Genomic DNA, 21,217 nt, shown 5'->3' with positions numbered 1-21,217 from the left:
AAATGTGCCCCTAAGTCTCCAGCACTTAAAAAAACAAACTGCTCCTTGCAAGCTATAATATTGAACACAGTCGAAGGTTACATTTATTTCAGCACCTTTTTTGGCAATATTTGGCTTTTTTAATTTACTGGAAAACAGGCAGTGATGTATTACAAACACATACCAGTTACACTCAATATTATGCCATAAAAATAGACCTAAACAGGTAAGATGACAGCATGCACACATCTATGTAAAAATGGGTTTTATCAGAGAGATTTTCACTATTTTATCTGTATACAGGTTGAAAAAGCAGGCAAATATACTGAAAATATTTCTATGTTAAAAGTCTTTTTTTTAGTGAGCATACTAGGAATTGTAACCCTCTATATGTATACTATATTCATGATGATAACCTTTAGCAAGGCAAAATCATCTTCACAACTTGTCCGTCTTACATAAATGAAGACATTGCATTATGTAACCCAGTGATGAGTTTAATGAAGTACAGAGACACAACTCCAATTCCTTTGTGTGTGTGAGAAATCAGTGCAGAAAGATGATGAAACACAGACGCGAGCATAGTTACCTTTTTTACTGCTGACAATATGTGCTGAACATTGAACATACATTAAAGTGACAATGGTACCAATGCAAAGAAAATATCAAACAAAATGCAGAAAGATCAGGCTCAAACCCTGCTCACTGAATCCCAGGAACAGCTGAGTTCTATCAGGTCTATGTCGGTGCTAACCACAGAGAAAATGTACAGTTATATATTTAGATCTGAGCATATGCCACTGCTTAGCTGGTTGTCCTGCTGCCCAGCTGTAGAACATGTCTGGAAGCGCAAACTTGTAAATAAGACAAATACTCTGTGTTGGAATCCTGCCATAGAGCCTTCGTGCTTATGAGAAATGGAAATGCTTCTGGATTGAATTATTCAATTGCTTTCCAAAATACAGAGGAACAACGATGCTGTAGTTTTGCTTCTGTCCTGTCACAGGGTTATGGCCAACTAAGTTGAGTGCAGCAATGTAACCTTCCAGTTAATACCCCAAAACACAAAGAAACCAAGAAGTGCCTCCAAACTCAACAGCAGGAGTGATTATCTCTCTTGTTAGAGGGTTAGAGTGCAAGGGATGTTATGGTGCACAACAAAACATTTTTTTTTGAACCCTTATTGCAACTGAATTGTAGGTGTAATATCACCAAATGAATCCAGTACAGTTTGTGGTTAAAAATTTAGCTATTTTTCATATAGCTGACAATAGTAAGGAAGTAGCTACAGACTGTGAAGTTAATTTAAATACAGCGATCAAATTCTTGGGGTATACCAGTATGCAAGATAATAAAAGTATTACCACATTTTTTATGCTGATCTGACCCTATATGTAGTGCTTGCTTTTGCTAAATAGACAATAAACAAAGGGATCTCAAAGGGAAACACTGCCTACAGCATTATCCACTGTGACTAGTGACACTCAATGATCCATGTGTTGGCAAATAGATGAATCAATATTGAACAGCATAACAAGCACAAAAAAGAAGTGGTTTCTTGTTCAGGTCTATTGATGGGGTTGATGAGAAATTGTCCAAAAACAAAATGCAATATTATGCAAAGCAGGATAGTTCGGGGCAACATCTGGATTATTGCTGATATAATCCACAATGGCCAAAAGCAGTGCTCGGTTGTTTTTATGGCATTGATATTTACAAGCACAATCAAATTTAGTATCTGCTCAGACACAAGGTAGGATCAGATGCCCTATATCTAAAATGCTTCTATATATGTAAAGCAAAGCTAACTTTAGTGCTTTACTGGTCGAGTAGGAATAATATGGAAGTTTAACTGAGCATTTTTCATTTATATACAATTATGAAAACATACTTCAGATATGTACACAGTACTATAATAATGCATAAAAAAAATATATATTAAAACTCAAACAGTTGAGAATTAGAATCAGTGGAAATAAAAGGTAACAAGTTGGAAAATCCAAAAAGCCCAGTCTACAGTTGTTTGTCTCCTTCGTTCCACAACCTTGGTATCACATTCAAAAATAATTATGACTGAAGAATGTCCCATATTGTCAAAGAATAAGTCTAACCTCCCTGCATTGTCTGTTAAACTTGCCTGAAGATCCTCGGGCTGTGCAAGGCTTTGAAGGGAAGTCTCCTTCAGTATAACTAATCTACAGTATGTATAATTACTTGCAACTGCAATGAAATTTTCACTTGAATTTTAGCAAAAGATTTGCAGGTTCTTTAAGCCTCATAATCTTCCTACCTATTATTTTGTTGGCCTAAAAGTTTTTAGAATATAGTTTGCTTGGATAACCATATGTGTATTATTTATAAAATCTCTTTTGAGTATCCCAATAGATATAATCATTCTCAGTAATGACAAACATGTACACAATAATATATGTACAATTCAAGGAGATCAGTTTGCATGTGTTTACCTGCACAGTGTTCTGGTGAAACCAGTTTGCTGCTCAAATACTTTGTTCCATGCTGTGGACTCATAAACACTACATACAGGTAGCTGTACATTTCTAATTAATATACACAAACTGAGCTAGATAAGCAATGGTAACAAAGGAAAAAGATCATTTTATGAAACCGCAAAAATCACTGAACATTACAAGGAGAAAGGGGAACTAAAACCAAACATACAATAATTAAAATCACTCATCCACAATTGTCTATAAACCCATTAATCTACCAAAACATCATCTGCATTTGGAACATTGGATTCAAGTTCCTCAAGAAACTCAGGGTAATCCTGTGATGTCTCCAGGTGGTTTTGTGTGTTTTCAGTATGACTGTTGCTGTATGTCTGGCCTATCTGATTTCCAATCCTTTGGTACTTGCCATATTTATGTGGTTTAATTTTGTGTGCATACAGGTGTTCCAGAAGTTGACTTCTGCGGAGAAATCTGTGTCCACACAGTGTGCAACTGAGTTTTCTTTTGCGTAACAATGAAAAGTTGCAGTTTAATTCAATGGGATCTGCTTCTTTTGACAGAAAAGAAAGTTGGTTGAGCTGCAACTGTTCTTGGTGGCTTAAGTTTTGACACAACTCTTCACTTTTGTTTAGAAGGACGTTACCAAGCCTGTAATTTTCTGTATTCTCTATGTTTTCTAGTATAGGACGGACTTCTCCCAGGTCATCACTCTCTAGAATAGATGCAGGGACACCAAATGGGAGGGATTCTGATACATGTATATGCAGGTGATCTCTTAAAATACCTCGAGATTCAAACTTCTCACCACAGTAATGGCAAGAATGATTTTTATTTGGAGTTTTTATGAATGCAGATTCTTCATCTTCTGGTGATGATAGTGATTGCTGAGGTGATCTTGAAGCTTCAGGATCACACTTTTCCTCCTTGATGGAAACTGTTGTTTTCTGAAAATCTTCTAATGACCTCACACTTGTACCAACCTGAGCAGGGAAATGTGAGCTTTGTTGTTCCTGACCAACACTTTCAAGCCCAATAGCAAGCGACAGCTGTAACTGGGGGTGTTCTTCTTCTGAGGCAGACCTGATGGTGGTTGTGGAATTTTGTCTCAAAGTGATTGTTTCCTTCTGTGTTTTTTGAGCCGTCGAGATCTGTATCCCATATAGATTAGAGGATTGTGTAGTTTCAGCTGAAAACATTTTGATTGGCTCATTTGCAGAAAGTGCCAGAAGGTTTGCGTGGAGAAATCTTATTCCTTCATCTAAACGGATATGATCCACTGACTGTTTCGGGCATTTTCCAGTGTACATGACATGCAAAAGGTAACTAAATATGTCAGGCTGAATATCCATTGGTTGGATCTTTATACACTCACTAAAAGAAAGAAAAACAAAAATAAATACTTTTGTACTTGTAACAACATACAGTATGTCTTAGGAAGAAATGTTTCTCGTTAAAAGCAATGGGAATAAAAAAGGTACAGTTTGCTCTACTGACTCCTTTAATGAGTAATTTGTTACAGAATACAGAATAGCAAACATGTGTATGAATACATATCTACAGGCAGTATGAAGAATATACAAAAAAGTACTGTTACTAGACTGAAAAAGTCCACAAAATATTAAATGGAAAACCTGCATGTCCATCTGTTTATTAACAGGAAAAGATTCATCTCATTGCCAAACAGAATCTGATCCCTAATGTACATAGTATGATTTGATCCGGATACCAAAGATCTGCATCGTTCAATATGAATTGTCCCATTTCAGTTGCCCAGTGCTCACATGACATGAATGGAGTTATTAACTAAAATCTGAATTGATCTCATATTTTATTTTAAAAAACCACGACCAAACACCCACACCAGATTTTAGCTTGTTTATTAATAAAAAAAATCCTAAGGGTTCAAAGTTGGATTGGCCATGCTGAACCTTGAATGCTGCAAAAAGTACTGGAATTAACGCATCCATAACTAATAGCTCTATTTAAGAACAAGGTTATAGTAATGACCTTGTTTCAGTCGAAGAGTTTTGAAGATACACTTGATTGCATAGTGAGCAAGTGAGTGCTAAGTTTACTTAAATACTTTTGGGAGGCTCACTTACCACTTGATTGGATCAATAATCTGTGCATATACGTTTTGAGATGTACACAGGGCTGCTTTACAAGTTTCTATAAAAGTGACTCAAAAAAGCAAAAGTGTTGGGCATTAACCTGTGTGTCTGTTTTGCCAACCCCTACCTGTTGCTATACCTGTACCTGAACTAGGTATTCTCCAACAATGTGCATATGCAAAAATGGATCCTTGCACAATGACACACACAATGGGCAGGACGTATGATGAAAGTCACTCATAGGCCCTGGAAGACCAAATGTTAAAACTCTTGCCATTGTGAAAAGACTATCCTTGGATGTGACAAACCCATAGTGTATTTTATTTAAACCAATAGTTTTTCTGCTTGTACTGAAGGAGCTATCATTATACTCCGGTCCCAACAAACCTGGACTGATGGATGAAGATCATCTTGAAGTAGTTTGAAAATGCTGCAAGAACTGCTCTGTGGGCTTTGAAATATACATCTCCAATTGCAACTGTGCAGTCACAAAGAAATCCAAACTCACGCTGCATATTCAGCTGCTGGAGCAAGACTTGACTGTGGCAAGAAGAATCCATAGTTTCTTTAAAAAGAGAATAATAAAAATAGTAACGTTATATATTTGAACTATTTATGGAAAAAGGTATGCATGGACATTAGCATATGTGGATCAGACAGTCATATGTGAGAGAAAAAGTTGCAGTGCAGTGAGCAAAGTACAATTTTCTTATAAAAATTGTCATGTTTTTATACCCAAGATCTGTGGGTTCTTTTAACCATAATTTCAGCATCAGTAGGCACACTTGCGATCCGACGGGATTTTTCGTCCCATCCGTTCGAGATCTGGCCGACTTTCGGCCAGATCTCGATCGGTGAAGCCCGTCGGGGGGCCCCATACACGGGCCAATAAGCTGCCGACACGGTCTATCTGCAGCTTTTATCGGCCCGTGTATGGCCACCTTAAGTAGAAGAAAAAGGCCAATCACAGAGACCCTTAGTGCTACTATAAGGAAGTGATAGTAGCATGTTGAGACACAAATACCGTTAATGAATGGTGCCAATAAGTGCAACATTTGAATCCACTTTACTGCTAAAGCCTGCAGGTAACAAAGGCAAAGGTTTAAATACACAGGGCAACATGAGCTACTAACTTGGCCACTATATGAGTGGGCAGCTTTTGGGGCAAAAATGATCACCACACATCTGCTGGGCAGAATGATGATACTGTCCTCTACCACCTGGTCTGCACAGGTTTCTATTAAGAAATTGGCCCATTGGCCCAGTGGTGACTGGATCAGCACAATTTGGTGCACACATAGGATATTTACATGTATGGCTACAAATTTAACTCTTGAAAACCAGAGAAATTATCAAGTCATCTATTTATTTATTGTGTAGTGCAGAGGCGCTTAAGGAACCTTGGTGGAACGTGGGGTTTGCCTGGGCATCCCCTGTATGTAATAAAAGGTACTACGTTTAACCGGGGCAGAAACCCAAAGAAACCAATCAGCATGAAGCATTTACCGATCACCTGTTTAAAAGCAAATATCTTATCAGTATTACATATGATGGATAGAGTTTCTGACTAGAAAACAGCACAACAGCCCAATGACATTATACAAATTATGGAGGCTGAGCCACATAAATGATAAAAATATAATATTAATAAGAAACCTCATTGCTTCAGGATGTGCTCATATAAGGTTTACGGAACCCTGACATTAAAATAAAAAAAATATTTGTAACTTAAAACAATATATTTATTAGTAACTGTGAATGATCAGCTAAAAACTCCCCTACATACTCACTTCCAGTAGCAACTGTCTCAATTGTTGTCATTTATCTACTGCCAGCCTTTTTCAGCACAACACTGCATGAGAGAGATTTTAGCTCTTTTTACCCTTCCACAAATCAAAGGGCCCTTATCTAAAGGGTAAAATTAAGAATTTCTTTCCAAAAATGTATGGCTTTATAAAGGCTGGAAGCAGATAAATTACATAATGCACTTTATGAGGCATATGAGTGTGTGGAGGGGGGTCGAATTTATAATTTCCTTTGTGGTTTATAAAATGTGGAGCCAAAAGCAGAGTGACTGTAGGCTGTACAGTACATTCCTCTTATAGAGCACTGCCTACATAAGTACAACTTCATGCCAGTTTGGGACTTGTTATCCAGAATGCTCGGGTTTTCTGGATAACGGATCTTTCCATAATTTGGATCTTCATACCTCAAGTCTACTAGAAGAAAAAAAGGAAATAATTTTTTTAAAATTGAATTATTTGGATAAAATGCAGTCTATGAGAGACAGCCTTTCCATAATTCAGAGCTTTCTGGATAACAGTTTTCCGGATCCCATATCTATACATAAGAATATGCATACATGCCAGTGTAGTAAAGGCTGATTTATAACCACTGGGTATATTTGCACCTAGGCAGTAACCCATAGCAACCAGTATTTAGCTTTACAGCCAGCTGCAGGTTGAACACCGAAATCATCTGATGGGTAGCCATGGGTTCCTGCCCAGGTGCAAATTTGCTCGGTGTGTATAAATGACCCTAACCATGATAAAATAGCGCAGTCACGTGAATTGAGGTCCTTAAAAAAAGTAAAAAGAAAGAGACTGAAAAATAAGTTATCTGTAATATTTTAAAACTTGTAAAATTGTAAAAACAATTCATATTGAAAGCAGCATTTCCCTAACTCCTGGTTGTTACTTTTTAAACAATGTTGCAACAGTCTTGGTTCCCCAGCAAAGTCCGGTTTGTTAATCAGCTGCCTTGCCTTACATTGAATCAACAGTCATAAGGTGGCCATAGACCAGGCCCGGACGGGCAATCTGTGGGTTCTGGCAAATGCCAGAGGGGCTGCTATAAGGTCCCATAGACAGTCCGTATTTAGTGGGCTGTTTGGGCCGCTGTGTGGGCTAATTGGGCCTCTGTGTACCTGTAATGGCAGGGCCTATTTGGCGACATTGAAGTGGGCAATATCGGGCTGATCCGATCATGGACCCTAGAATAATTCATCTGATGTGGGCGGTCGGATCACGGGATCGCATACACACACAGATGTGGCTGCCAGAAGCCCGTCAGATGGCCCCACACCTGGGCCAATAAGCTGCCGGCAGCTTTTATCGGCCCGTGTATGGGGGCCTTTAGACATCAGGGCAGAGAATAGAAAGAGACAGACAAACACTGCTTTCAATGGCAAATACATAGACAAATAACTTATCCGCCATAGACAATTTGTAATGAATGTATATTGCAAAGTTTCTTAGAATTATGGTTTCTTTTATCAAGCAAATCTTTACTTTGGGGTTGACTTGCCCTTTAAGCTATTTTTTTTTTTAAATTAATTTAAATGAATCTATTGCACAAAAGCAATTTTATTAAAAATGCAGCGGCTCTATTTGCATAGAGAATTCCACGCAGGAACTGCCGCATTCATTGCACTATTAGCTAAGCTACAATGCGCGGCAATATCTCTTGAACACGCTGCCGAAATGTTTCCAGTAACCTCTGCGCCCACGTCCCTTATTTAATATGTGCAAATAGCGCCTGGGAATTATAGTCCATTGAGAGAGCATGAAAGCAACACCTTATCTAGGGTGCTATTTCCGCACTGCGGCCAGGGCCGGCCCAATAAGCCGCCACCACCAACTATACGCCCCGATCAGAGCAACCATTCAAAATGAAACCGATGAGGAGGCGGGAACCAACGACTGCCTAAGCTCCTCCCATCACAGCCCGCTCCTCCATGATGCCCTGCGTTCTCTCACCGTGCACAGCAAGCTCTCCCAGTACTTGAAGGACTGCTGCTTGGAACCACCGGCTCTCGCACAGTCTCGCGATGACACAAACAAGGGGACAGTCACGTGACCGTGCTTTATGGCTAACTGTGAAAACTCTCGGCAGCACTTTTATATTTACTAGTATTTTTGTTGTATTCCAGATGTTGGCACTGCATGTGGTTTCTAGTTGTACACACACAGGGAATCATTTGACTGGCTATAGGAACAAGTTCTTATTAGAGTTTACACGAAGTCTGGACAATGTCTCTCTTACTAATATTTGCTGCCAGGTTTTTATTTGGCCCTGGTTTTAAAGGGGAAGCAAAGTCTCTCCACGGAGTTGATAGATTCAATTAGAGTCCCTTAAAAATGATCCAGTGTATATTATTTGATCATAGTATTGACAAGATAAAGGGTGCAGCATGATTTGCTGGCTAAGGTAGCCCAGTTCATGATATTAAAGAAATCTATGCAGACACTGGCCACATTATACTGCACGTGCTCTTGTCCTTGCAGCTGGAGGAACACAGTATACAAAGAATTCTTTCTTCTGATTGGCTCCCGCTGCACTGAAAAAACAATGATAGCAATCAGCAACCTGTCAGATTACCTGAACGCTGAGGACTGTGCTTACTTTGCTTCCCCTTTAACACTGAGCAAAAATCAGTTCTTGTTGGGGAATACATACGCCCCAGTGGGAGGGAAGTCACTAAAGTGGCGTTTAGACAAATATAGAGTTAAATTGGAGTAAAATATTTGTCAGAAAATCATTAAACATACATAGTAACATACCTAATAGTAGAGGAGGTTGATGAAAGACGCCTAACTGCTAGTTGATAATTCTAGATCTAGAGAGAGGCTAAAACCCTCATCTAATGTGACAAGTCTGCAATAGTCTGCCAGTTTTTGTTTTTTTTAGCCATTCTTTGCCAGAATGGGAGTGAAGCAATTTGGTCAGTCTTTCTGACTACGACAATATGAATGTCAGCAAAATTGAGTTCATAACTCCAGTAAACTTCAGCTTGGCCTAAGTTGCAATGCAGATTTAATTCACTAAAATGACATTCTGGAACGCCAAAGTATACAAAACTGCCGTCCTCACGAAATGTGGTAAGGCTTCTGTGGCATTTCAATTACACACAGGCCCAATATAAAGCACACCTCTATGGCAGCTGCCCTGTGGCATTTGCAGTTACCAGACTGCCAGTCTATACCTGATATAGGCATTGACTGGCAGTTGTGCCCTATAATGATAACCCTGCTTAAAATATGACTTTCCAACATGACTAGGGTTGCCACCAGGCCAGTATTTTACCAGGTAAAAATGATGATTGATCCCAATGTTATTATTAGGGAAAAAAGATAAATATATAGGAACAGGTCCGGACTGATAATTAAAATAAGCCCTGGCATTTCAGGTACATAGAGGCCCAATCAGCCCACACAGAGGCCCAAACAGCCTCCACCAGCCCACTAAATTCTGACTTTCTATGGGAACTTATAGCAGCCACTCTGGCATTTGCCAGAACCCACAGATTGCCAGTCTGGGCCTGTTTAGGAAGGTAGGTATTTTTTTCCAGAAAAGGTGGCAACCCTAAACATGACACATTTGTGCCCTATAATGATAAACTTGCTTAAAATATGACTTTCCAATATTGTCAGGGCCAAAAAGGAGGTGAGGGATCAGCTTTGAATCTATTTAAAGGGGCAGTTAACTTAGTTTGTTATAGCGTGCCCTATTAAAGGGATACTGTCATGGGAAAACATGTTTTTTTAACAACACATCAGTTAATAGGGCTACTCCAGCAGAATTCTGCACTGAAATCCAATTCTCAAAAGAGCAAACAGATTTGTTTATATTTAATTTTGAAATCTGACATGGGGCTAGATATATTGTCAGTTTCCCAGCTGCCCCCAGTCATGTGACTTGTGCCTGCACTTTAGGATGGAACTATTTTCTGGCAGGCTGTTATCTCTCCTACATAATGTAACTGAATGTGTCTCAGTGGGACTTGGCTTTTACTATTGAGTGTTGTTCTTAGATCTACCAGGAAGCTGTTATCTTGTGTTAGGGAGCTCTTATCTGGTTAACTTCCCATTGTTCTGTTGTTAACATACCTCCCAACTGTCCCTTTTTCGGAGGGACAGTCCCTCTTTTGACAGCTCAACCTGCAGTCCTTCATTTGTACTGGAAAGTCCTAATTTTCTCTGCACTGAACAGCCAGAAAAAGAAACAAAGTTTCTAACTGCTTTTAGCAGAGAGAACAGAATAGTCTAACCGGTGCAAATAAGAAACTTTGTAACAATTTTGAGACACAAAAAAACAGTTTAGATAAGAAGAAATATTGTCAAACGTTCATAACCTCCCAAGTTTTGTAAAATGAACATGGTAATTAGGGGGTGTGACCAAAGAACAGGGCGTGGTCAAGAAATTTGCTGCGCTACGTGCGGAAAAAAAATTTTGTCCCTATTTTTACTTCCAAAATGTTGGGAGGTATGGTTGTTAGGCTGCTGGGGGGGGGGTGAAAGGGATGGGGGATAATATCACTCCAACTTGCAGTACAGCAGTAAAGAGCGACTGAAGTTTATCAAAGCACAATAACACGTTGTCTAATTCTGGGCAGTGTCATTCTGTGGCTACTAAAGCAAATAAAGTTCTGTCTTGCATAAAAAAGGGCACTAACTCAAGGGATGAAAACATAATTTTGCCTCTTTATAGATCCCTGGTGAGGCCTCATCTGGAGTATGCAGTGCAGTTTTGGACTCCAGTCCTTAAGAGGGATATAAATGAGCTGGAGAGAGTGCAGAGACTAAGTGCAACTAAATTGGTTAGAGGGATGGAAGACTTAAATTATGAGGGTAGACTGTCAAGGTTGGGGTTGTTTTCTCTGGAAAAAAGGCGCTTGCGAGGGGACATGATTACACTTTACAAGTACATTAGAGGACATTATAGACAAATAGTAGGGGACCTTTTTACCCATAAAGTGGATCACCGTACCAGAGGCCACCCCTTTAGACTAGAAGAAAAGAACTTTCATTTGAAGCAACGTAGGGGGTTGCACTGCCGGGTGATGTTGTGATGGCTGATTCAGTTAATGCCTTTAAGAATGGCTTGGATGATTTTTTGGACAGACATACTATCAAAGGCTATTGTGATACTAAGCTCTATAGTTAGTATAGGTATGGGTATATAGAATTTAATTAAAAGTAGGGAGGGGTGTATGTATGGATGCTGGGTTTTCACTTGGAGGGGTTGAACTTGATGGACTTTGTCTTTTTTCAACCTAATTTAACTATGTAACTAACTATGTAAGTCACATGACTGGGGGCAGCTGGGAAACTGACAAAATGTCTAGCCCCATGTTAGATTTCAAAATTGAATATAAAAATATCTGTTTGCTCTTTTGAAAAATGGATTTCAGTGCAAAATTCTGCTGGAGCGACACTATTAACTGATGTGTTTTGAAAAAAAAACATGTTTTCCCATGACAGTATCCCTTTAAGGAACCTTTCAGTCAGTCTTTATGTTGTATATATTTATTTAATAATGTTATGCCTTTCTCTTCTGTCTCTTTCCTGGTTTCAAAAGGGGGTCACTGTCTCTGGAAGCCAAAAACCTTACTCTGAGGCTACAGTCGTATATTGTTTTATTACATAACTTTCTGTTTGGGCCCTCTGGTTCACATTCTAGTTTTTCATTCAAACCACTGTCTGGTTGCTAAGGTCAGTTTTTCCCTAGCAACCAGATGGAAGCTGAAGTCGCTTTCAGTAGTGATGTTGAAATCAGACAGAAATCTTTACACCATATTTCTACAAGTGTCTCTTGGACTGGGCGAGTGCCATGGGGGTGGCACAAAAAAAAAAGCTTTTTCTGTGCTTTGTGTAAGTGAGTTTTGCTGTAAGGAGCAGCAGGCTGTGCGAGTGGCTAATTACAGGATGTGGCAAAGAAACTTAGAAGCAGTGGCAGAGCCTTGCACAAGTGTAATATGTAAGTGTAACATGTAAGTGAATTCATTCCCCAAACTTATTTCATTCAGCGTATGGCCTGCAGGTGGCGTGTGTACGCTGCGCTGGGAGCAGAGACGCGGAAGAAGTGCGGTACAGCCTCCCCTTCCCCTCAGTGCTCCCGGGGCTGCGGTGGGAGGGTGAGAGATTCTGCCTCATTGAGCCGGGACTGCTGGTAACGGCGGACTCGTGCTCTTAACACCGGCCCAACTGCTCTCCAGACGACTGCAAGCGGTCCTTCTTCTCCGGCTACCCGGGAGACCTTCCTACTCAGTCCAGCCCATGCAATCCCTGCGCGAAAGAGCCCGAGTACAGCCATATTTACATGCAAGGCAACCATCCGCGTAAGTAACGAAGCCCACGATTGCTCCTCTAAGCTGCCGCAAATCACGTCAGCACAAGCCCTAGTTTCATCATTCCTGGCTTGTATGAGGCATTTGCTAGTAAAAGTGTGTTGGCCTGAGAGATGGTGCGGAAGGGGTTAAATGTACACTGTAGGCTGAGAGTTCCCGGGTTATGCTATTGATTGACAGCTCTGGGACCCGCAACGTGCTGCTCCCAGGGGCTCCCTGATTGGCTGCCAGTAGGATGTGACGTTGGAGTAGAGCTGGTCAGGCTTGGGGGAGTTTTGTACGTGTTGTCCTTTCTACTCTGCGTGTGCTTGAAGGGGCAAACGTATCCCTGCGTCATTGTCATTATTGACTTTGCTGTAGGGCTGTGAGGGAGACTGGCAACATTCTGCACTCACTGAAGTGCTATTTCTCTATTGTTCTGTGGAATACAGTTTGTCACACTAAGACTCCAGTCGTCTATTGGAGACCATTGGAGTAATTGCACTTGAATGTTGTCGCCATCATCAGGGCCACAGCTGTGTAATAACAAGAGGCCATGTTTCATCATGCATCCTATAGGGAATGGCCAACTACAAAGCTTGAAGTTCTCCATGCTTATTGGCTTCTGGTAAAACTGCACAGAAGGGAAGGCTTTTAGCTAGAACACTGTAAGGCAGGCGTCCCTAAACTTTTTTTTGTTTACCCATGGACCCCATTCAGATGTAAAAAGAGTTTGGGAGCAACGCAAGCGTGAAAACTATTACTGTGTGGTGCAAAATCAGGGCTACGATTGGCTATTTGGTAGCCCCTATGTGGACTGTCAGCCTGCTGGAGGCTCTGGCAGGACACCTGGTATTTATGCAACAAAAATTGCAGTCAAAACAGGAATTAAAATAAGCAACTGCTTTGAGGCTATTGGGAGCAACATCCAAGGGGTTAGTGAGCAGCATGTAGCTCATGAGCCACTGGTAGGGGGAACAATGCTGTAAGGCCCGTGGCACCCAGGGCATTACTACTTGTCTGATGGAAAACAGTGGTGGTTAAAGTGCACCTGTCCCTGCTTCTAATGTTAGTCACTTCACCTGCCTGCCATTATAATAACATACCTGATACCCCAGTACCAGCTCAGTATATTTCTGCCTTCACCATCTTCTGCAGAATCTTCTCTTTACTCTGGTCCATGCAGATGCTTGTGCAGTAAAGTAAAAGCTGAACTTAAACCCAAAAAGCCAGCCTTTTCACTCTACTGCATACTCTACCGCAGGGGTCCCCAACCTTTTTTTTTAACCATGAGCCACATTCAAATGTAAAAAGAGCTGGAGAGCAACATAAGCATGAAAAAGTACATTGGGGTGGCAAATAAGGGCTGTGATTGGCTATTTGGTGGCCCCTATGTGAACTAACAGCCTACAGGAGGCTCTGCTTGGCACTATTCTTAGTTTTTGTGCAATTAAAACCTGCTTCCAAGCCTGGAATTCAAAAATAAGTACCTGCTTTGAGGCCACTGGGAGCAACATCCAAGGGGTTGGAGAGCAACATGTTGCTCATGAGCTACTGGTTGGGGATCACTGCTCTACCGCATGCCCTCCTGCCTGGACGAAAGGAGATCTAAGAGTTAGAAGATGGCCATGAATGAGATTATACAGAGATATAACAGGCCGGTGAAGTTTTATGATAACAAGCACCAGCCCAGGGTATACAGTAAGTAAATATAATTGTTAGGGAGTGCCTAATATTTTGACCACCAGAGATTATACCTTTAGATCTCCTTTAATTGAAAGTGACCTTGCTTATGTTTGTAGATCTATGACAGACTGGCATTTTAAACAAAAACAATCAACAGAAACAATCATGTGGACAAAATGCCCCACATGTTGTCAACCTAAGACACAAGCTACATGTAGGCCTGATCAAGGAATGCACTTATAAGATTTTTGCTGTCATTCAGGTAAAGTTTTATTATGTGGAAACAATGCAAAGAAACAAGATGTGTTCCAGTATACAGCACATCCTGGTATAGCTACATCTACATATATTAATGCATCAATGCAGAGAGACATGTAGGTACACAGAATCGTTTAATTAACTATTGTCCAGTGGCTCTTATTTTAGGACTAGAGACAAGCAATGATGGAGGGTAAAATACGAGACAATGTGTGAGTTATTCAGGTAATACAATGTTGAGGTGTTTAATGTACTGGACTTCTGTGCTTCTCGTATTGCCCTTTTCTACCATATATTATTTTTACATATTGTATAGTTTGTTCATATTCGTAACCAATTGCTAGTCCAGTGGTGGCTCTGTTGCTCTCCAGTTAAGAGTAATGAGCCACCTAGCCTGAAAAAGGGCTTTGATTAGAAGTGGGGAGGAGTAATATCCAATGTGGAAGGGTTACCAGACATACCCTGGATCCAATAATATCTTTAACAGTAAAACTCTTAGTGTTGAGACAACTTTAGCCCAGTATGGATGAGTAGTAGGACTGTCCCGTTAAATATGTAGAAGACTACCTATGCCTGTATTACATCTGATACAATGCGACTGGACTTCTTGGTTCATTTTGTGCAGTCTCTCCACTTAATAATAATGTGGTAGGCCAGTTAGCTCTGCGATTCTAACCAGTTTCCTTTAGGTACTCTGGTTTCCACCCACACTTTAAAAACATAAAGGCAGGTTAACTGGCTGCAGAATTACTGACCCTAGTGAGTTTAGTGGATTGTAATAGAGACTTTAGAGCGAAAAAATTCCACTTGGGCAGGGACTAAATGTCGTATAATCTGTGTAAAGCACTGCACAATATGTTAGCACTGTATAAATATACACTCCCTCTTTATATTCTTAACTAGTATTGTTGCAAAGTCAATGTTTGTAATTATTATTATCATGTATTTATACAGCACCTGCATATTCTTGGAGCGCTGTACAGTAAATGAGTGTGTATTCGTGATTTGCGGGTTGAGAAAAGCATAACCTGCACCCGACCCTACCCCACTCCTATTTATATACCCACACCGGTGCATGAGTGTATAAAATGGAGTGCATCCGGCAGAAGTGGGGCACTAGGAGGACGTGGAAGATGACCTGAGCACATGGCTCCCGCAGGCTTCGGGTTGGTCCGCACATAAACTAGTGTGTATATTGAACGTGCAGATTTACATACAGAAACAACCAATAACCGATTCAAGAAGTAAAGATGGCCCTGTGCAAACAAGTTTTAGATTTTCTTTGATAATTAAAAAAACAATAGTTCCAAAATACTTTGCTGTTAACAGCTGTAACTGATTCATAGGTAAATGTTTACCTTTGTCAAAACTTTGTACAGCTCCTAGATGAAGTATGTTTTCTTGCTTTTGTTGAATAGTTTGTGTAGAGGTTGGGTTTACTTAACAAATTTGGTTAGGCAACAGTTTGCTGAACAAAATCTTTCAAATAATAAAAAAATAACAAAATAGGAATGAGTGATATATTTTGTACTAATAAATCACGTATATACTTTCTCTTTTGTTCCCCACATTTAGATATTGACAAACTGAAAGGAAATCAAAAAGATGGACAGGTCAAGTCATTGCAGTTATGTTCTCCAGCAACTGTACAATCAGAGAGAATGGGGATTTCTTTGTGACTGCTGTATTGCAATTGACGACATCTACTTTCAAGCCCACAAGGCTGTTCTAGCTGCTTGTAGTTCTTACTTTAAAATGATGTTCATAAATCACCAGAACACAGTTTCACAAATAAATCTCAGCAGCGTGAAGATTAGTGCACAATGCTTTGATCTTATTTTGCAGTTTATGTACTTGGGAAAAATACTTCACCGCCCTGAAGATTTTGATCAGCTAAAGCAAGCAATGAGCTATCTACAACTGTATGTTATCCCTGAATGCCTGGAGGACATACAGCATGTGAATTCTTCCAACCTAAATTGCTCCTCTACAGCCTCTAGTAGCGTAAGTTGTAAGATGGTATTTGGTGTGCGTATGTATGAGGAATCTGCATCCAAGGATGTAGAAGAGCCAAATCGGTGGATGTCAGACCCTGCCTTATCTTTAAATGTGCAGCAAGAAAAAAAGGCAGATGTTGGCTTAAAACCCTTATTCCGAAAACAGATGTCTGAGGTTATTAAAAAGGTTACCCCCCCAAAAGCATTAAACACAAGGGAGCGTGGGTCCAGGCGTTTTGGAAGGAGTTTTACTTGTGACAGTTGTGGATTTGTATTCAGTTGCGAGAAACTTCTGGATGAGCATACACTTACCTGCACTAACAGGCACACATATCAAAGCAAAGAAGCAGATGGTAGTGAACAGACTGAACAAGGGTCACCAAATCCTAAACAGTCCCCGTTGGAAGAAGGCAGGTGTAAAGTTGATTCCAGTCAGTCTAATGAAGATTCTCTGTCATCTGGAAGTACTAAACATTTTTTGGCTGATTTAGAGCAAATGAAAAACACAGTTGTTGAAACTACTAATAAAAACCCAGTCATTATTAAAATTGAGTCAGATGATTGTTCTCTTGTAGTTATGGATGATATTAATATTGTTAAAATATCAGATAAAGATTACTTCGATCCTTCTGATGTTGACGATTTGGAAGACGAAGCTGAAACGCTTAGTAATTACTGTGTGGATGAACAGTACAGCAAAGCGGGAAAACATGGTCATAGCCGAAATACACAACCAAAAGACAGAAATTGCAGAAAAGGAATACGATTTATGAATAGCAGAGAAGATGCACCAGTAGAAGATGGTCATGAGACTGCCTGTGAGCTTTGCGGCTTGACAGTTACAGATGACGATCTTTCATCTCATTACTTATCTAAACACATAGAAAATATATGTGCTTGTGGAAAATGTGGGCAAATATTAGTGAAGGGTCGGCAGTTACAGGAGCATGCTCAACGCTGTGGGGAGCCACAGGAGCTAATGGAAAGCAGTTCTAGAAACAGTGAAGGAAGAATACTTTATGACGAGGCTATGGAGGAGCCTTCTGCAGTGGGTGATATGCTTGGTGATATATGGGATGATATGAATGACAGTGCTCTAATTAAAAATAATAGTCCAAAAAAGCAAATGTATAAACATTCCACTTGCCCGTATCGATGTCCCAACTGCGGCCAAAGATTTGAGAATGAAAATCAGGTGGTAGAGCACATGTCTCAGTGTTTGGAGCACGAAGGTTATAGACATTCTGTCTCAGACGAGAATGAGCGAGATCACAGGAGAAAGCATTTCTGTGATATTTGTGGTAAAGGGTTTTATCAGCGCTGCCACTTGCGGGAACATTACACAGTGCACACTAAAGAAAAGCAGTTTGTCTGTCAGACTTGTGGAAAACAATTCTTGCGAGAGCGCCAGCTTCGACTGCATAATGATATGCACACGGGAATGGCCAGATACGTGTGCTCCTTATGTGACCAAGGGAACTTCCGAAAACACGACCATGTCCGTCACATGATTTCTCACTTGGCAGCTGGGGAAACTATATGCCAAGTCTGCTTTCAGATTTTCTCTAGCAATGAACTCTTGGAGCAGCACATGGATATTCATCTGTACACATGTGGTGTTTGCGGTGCAAAATTTAACCTGCGCAAAGACATGAGGTCACATTATAATTCTAAACATTTTAAAAAAGCATAATCATCACGTCATTCTGTCTCAGTGATGAAACCTCTATGATTTTAGATAGAGGAGACTAATGCAAAAACTACATCTTGCTCATATTTGAAGAAGCATGTATTGTTATATACAATGTAACTTAAGGTGGTGGGAAGCAACCGTGCACTCCTAAGTTACTTTTTTGTTTATAAATACAGGCAACTAAATGGGAGGTGAGTGCCCCTACTGAAAAAATTAAGGTTACTTCTTAAAGGAGTGGTTCACATTTAAAAAAGCACTGGAAAGCATTCTGACTCTTTCCAGTTTTCAAATGAGGGTCACTGACCCTATATAAAAGCAAATGCTCTGTAAGGCTACAAATGTACTGTTATTGCTACTTTTTATTGTTAATCTTTCTATTCAAACCTCTCCTATTCATATTCCAAACTCTTATTCAAATCAGTGCATGGTTGCTAGGGTAATTTGGACCCTAGCAACCAGATTGCTGAAAGTGCAAACTGGACAGCTGCTGAATAAAAAGCTAAATAACTCAAAAAACACAAATATTAAAAAATGGAAACCAATTTCAAATTGTCTCAGAATATCACTTTCTACATCATACTATATGTTAATAAACGACCCCTTTAAAGGAGAATTCAACCCATTAGCAAAATAAACCCGTACCCCCCACCCCTCGTAGACCCCCCTCCCTCCTCCCCCCAGCCTAACTGCCCCCACCGGGGAAATGCCTCTTAACCCCCCCCCCCCGGCATAGATTCAGGCATCGGAGTTCTACGCAGCCATCTCTTCGGTAAGCTGAGTGGGAGACCGGCGAATTGGCGCATGCGCAGTTGGAGCAATTTACCGGTTTGCCGAAATGGACGGAAATTGCTGAAGTGCTGTAAGAAGACACGAAGACCCGGAAGATGGCTGCATGTAACTCTGATGCCTGAATCTGTGCCGAAGGGTATGTGTAAAGTTAGGGGCGTTTCACCGGGAGGTAGTTAGGCAGGAGGGAGGGGGGTCTACGTGTGGTGGAGGGGTACTGTTTTTTTGCTAAAGGGTTGAATTCTCCTTTAAATTACGTTATGCACAGCACATGTAATTATTTAAACCTATATCTGTGAATATTACTGCATGCTCCTACACCCAAGATCAACTTGTATTTTGACATTAGAAGTCCTTTAATATAGGAAATGCAGAGAGGGGACACTTTAGCTGTTGTCAGAAGATATTATGGCCCCCTACTTGCAGTATTTCTATTATTAATTTGCTAGTGTCATCTCATCCCTTAATTTAGCTATTTTATAAACATATTTTTCTCTCTTGCTATTGACTTTAATATTAGAGGGTAATATTTAATACATTTGTGTATCCGATAAGCTTGTTGGCTTTGCTTGTTCTGTCTCAGACAGACTTTCTTTTCCACTCTCCCAGTTATATCTGTTACTGGCAAATAAAGCCAACAGTGCTGTATGTGTAAATGACCATTTCATATAAAAGGTCTTATGCAAATAGGCAGTAACTTAAGGTGGCCATACATGCAGAGATACAGTAGTTGGCAAGGTCGTGAAATGAGCAGATCTCTCCCTGATATGCCCACCTTGATTTTTTTAGTTTGGCTAGTTGATGCGGTCCTCATCACGTCGTCAATACCTATTTCCTTAGTTGTAATCCAGTCGTTTGGATTAACTTGATATCGCCCTGCCTTTGGTGGGCATATCGAGTTAAGATTCTTATCGTGTATAGCCACCTTATATCAACCCATGTATGGCCACCTTTACCTCATGCATGCACAAAATGTGAATGTATTTTTATTTTTCTCCCAAAATGTTTCACTCATCTTACACATTGTTTTCATTCACAAGCAAGCACTCATTGTTTAATCCTTCATCCTATAAATTAGTTCTTAAGTTAATAATTGGAGATAGGGGTTTAGATAAGAAATAATGTTTTTTTTAAATAAAACATTACAGTAATGCAGATCTATATGCACACTTGTTGACCTCTGGGAATTTTAAGACCTTTCTCATACACTGTAGAGCTCTAATAGCAGGCAAGTATAGCGACTGGGAAAATATTAGTTGGTAAATATTTTATAACTGGGTATGTTTGAATCTAAATTGTCTGTTATAATGTAAAAGGCAGAATATAACATATTTTATATGTTGTCAAAATTGTTCTACATATATAGGAATAAATACAATGTTAAGACAAGTTTGTACTCCTAATATTTCCCCAAAACCTAACCCGCCCTCCCTTAGCCCGCATCCGCACTTCTGAGTTGCTTTTATACACCCGCCCATCCTATGATGTCACAAAAGGGTTGGGGCAAACAGGCGCATCGTATATAAAAGACGAACCAGGATGTCGGAAGCCGGCATTTGACAGTGGCGGGCCGGGAGAGCAGGAGAAGAGCACAACAATGAAAATACAGGCTTGTTGGATTGAGGACGACTTTAACAATCTGATGCTGAACTCGGTCCAGCGGGATTGTTAAACCTGACTGATCTACATCTGCCCCGATTTTTGGCAAGATTTCGATTGGGGAAGCCCAGTCAGAGAGGGCCCCATACACTGCCTAATAAGCTGCTGTCTGCAGTGTATATTGGCCCGTATATGGCTATTTTAAAGGGCAACTAAAATAGAATAATGTTAGAAATGCTCTATTTTGTATACTAAATATAAACATGAACGTACTGCACCAGAAGCCCAATTAAACAAATGATTTATGCTTTCAAAGTTGGCACAGGGGGCTGTCATCTTGTAACTTTGTTAAACATCTTTGCAATATCAAGACACATTCTCAGTGTGGTCTGGGCTTCAATTGGGAGGTTAAGCTTAGGGATTGTCATAAATTATCAAAACAGCCCAAGTCAAATAATATCTGCCATACAGCAATAATGAAGCCGATACAGCAAGACTGATTAATAATCAGAATATACAGACTGCACTGA

At 40.2% G+C, this 21,217-nt stretch overlaps 2 protein-coding genes across 4 annotated transcripts; one reads left to right on the top strand and one right to left on the bottom strand.

The window, feature by feature from the left end:
- Window positions 1–559: 559 nt before the first annotated feature.
- On the bottom strand, window positions 560–8,412 carry zbtb25.L (zinc finger and BTB domain containing 25 L homeolog). 2 transcript variants are annotated; one of them, XM_018230635.2, is made up of 3 exons: window positions 8,320–8,412; window positions 4,949–5,126; window positions 560–3,821 (listed from the first exon to the last, which is right to left on the bottom strand). In XM_018230635.2, the coding sequence occupies exons 2-3, from the start codon at window positions 5,119–5,121 to the stop codon at window positions 2,699–2,701; spliced, it is 1,296 nt and encodes a 431-aa protein (XP_018086124.1). In that variant the 5' UTR covers window positions 5,122–5,126; window positions 8,320–8,412; the 3' UTR covers window positions 560–2,698. The 2 variants fall into 2 exon arrangements, with proteins under 2 accessions (XP_018086124.1, XP_018086126.1); XM_018230637.2 differs by lacking the exon at window positions 8,320–8,412 and adding an exon at window positions 8,139–8,312.
- A 3,752-nt stretch (window positions 8,413–12,164) lies between these two features.
- On the top strand, window positions 12,165–18,653 carry zbtb1.L (zinc finger and BTB domain containing 1 L homeolog). Of its 2 annotated transcripts, none has more exons than XM_018230634.2 (2): window positions 12,165–12,680; window positions 16,188–18,653. In XM_018230634.2, the coding sequence occupies exon 2, from the start codon at window positions 16,218–16,220 to the stop codon at window positions 18,300–18,302; it is 2,085 nt and encodes a 694-aa protein (XP_018086123.1). In that variant the 5' UTR covers window positions 12,165–12,680; window positions 16,188–16,217; the 3' UTR covers window positions 18,303–18,653. The 2 variants fall into 2 exon arrangements, with proteins under 2 accessions (XP_018086123.1, XP_041429031.1); XM_041573097.1 differs by lacking the exon at window positions 12,165–12,680 and adding an exon at window positions 14,167–14,369.
- Window positions 18,654–21,217: the final 2,564 nt, after the last annotated feature.

Source organism: Xenopus laevis, chromosome 8L, assembly GCF_017654675.1.
Source record: "Xenopus laevis strain J_2021 chromosome 8L, Xenopus_laevis_v10.1, whole genome shotgun sequence".
Classification (NCBI taxonomy): domain Eukaryota; kingdom Metazoa; phylum Chordata; class Amphibia; order Anura; family Pipidae; genus Xenopus; species Xenopus laevis.
Note: the sequence above shows the minus strand (reverse complement) of the source record. Positions and strands in the feature narration are given on the sequence as shown.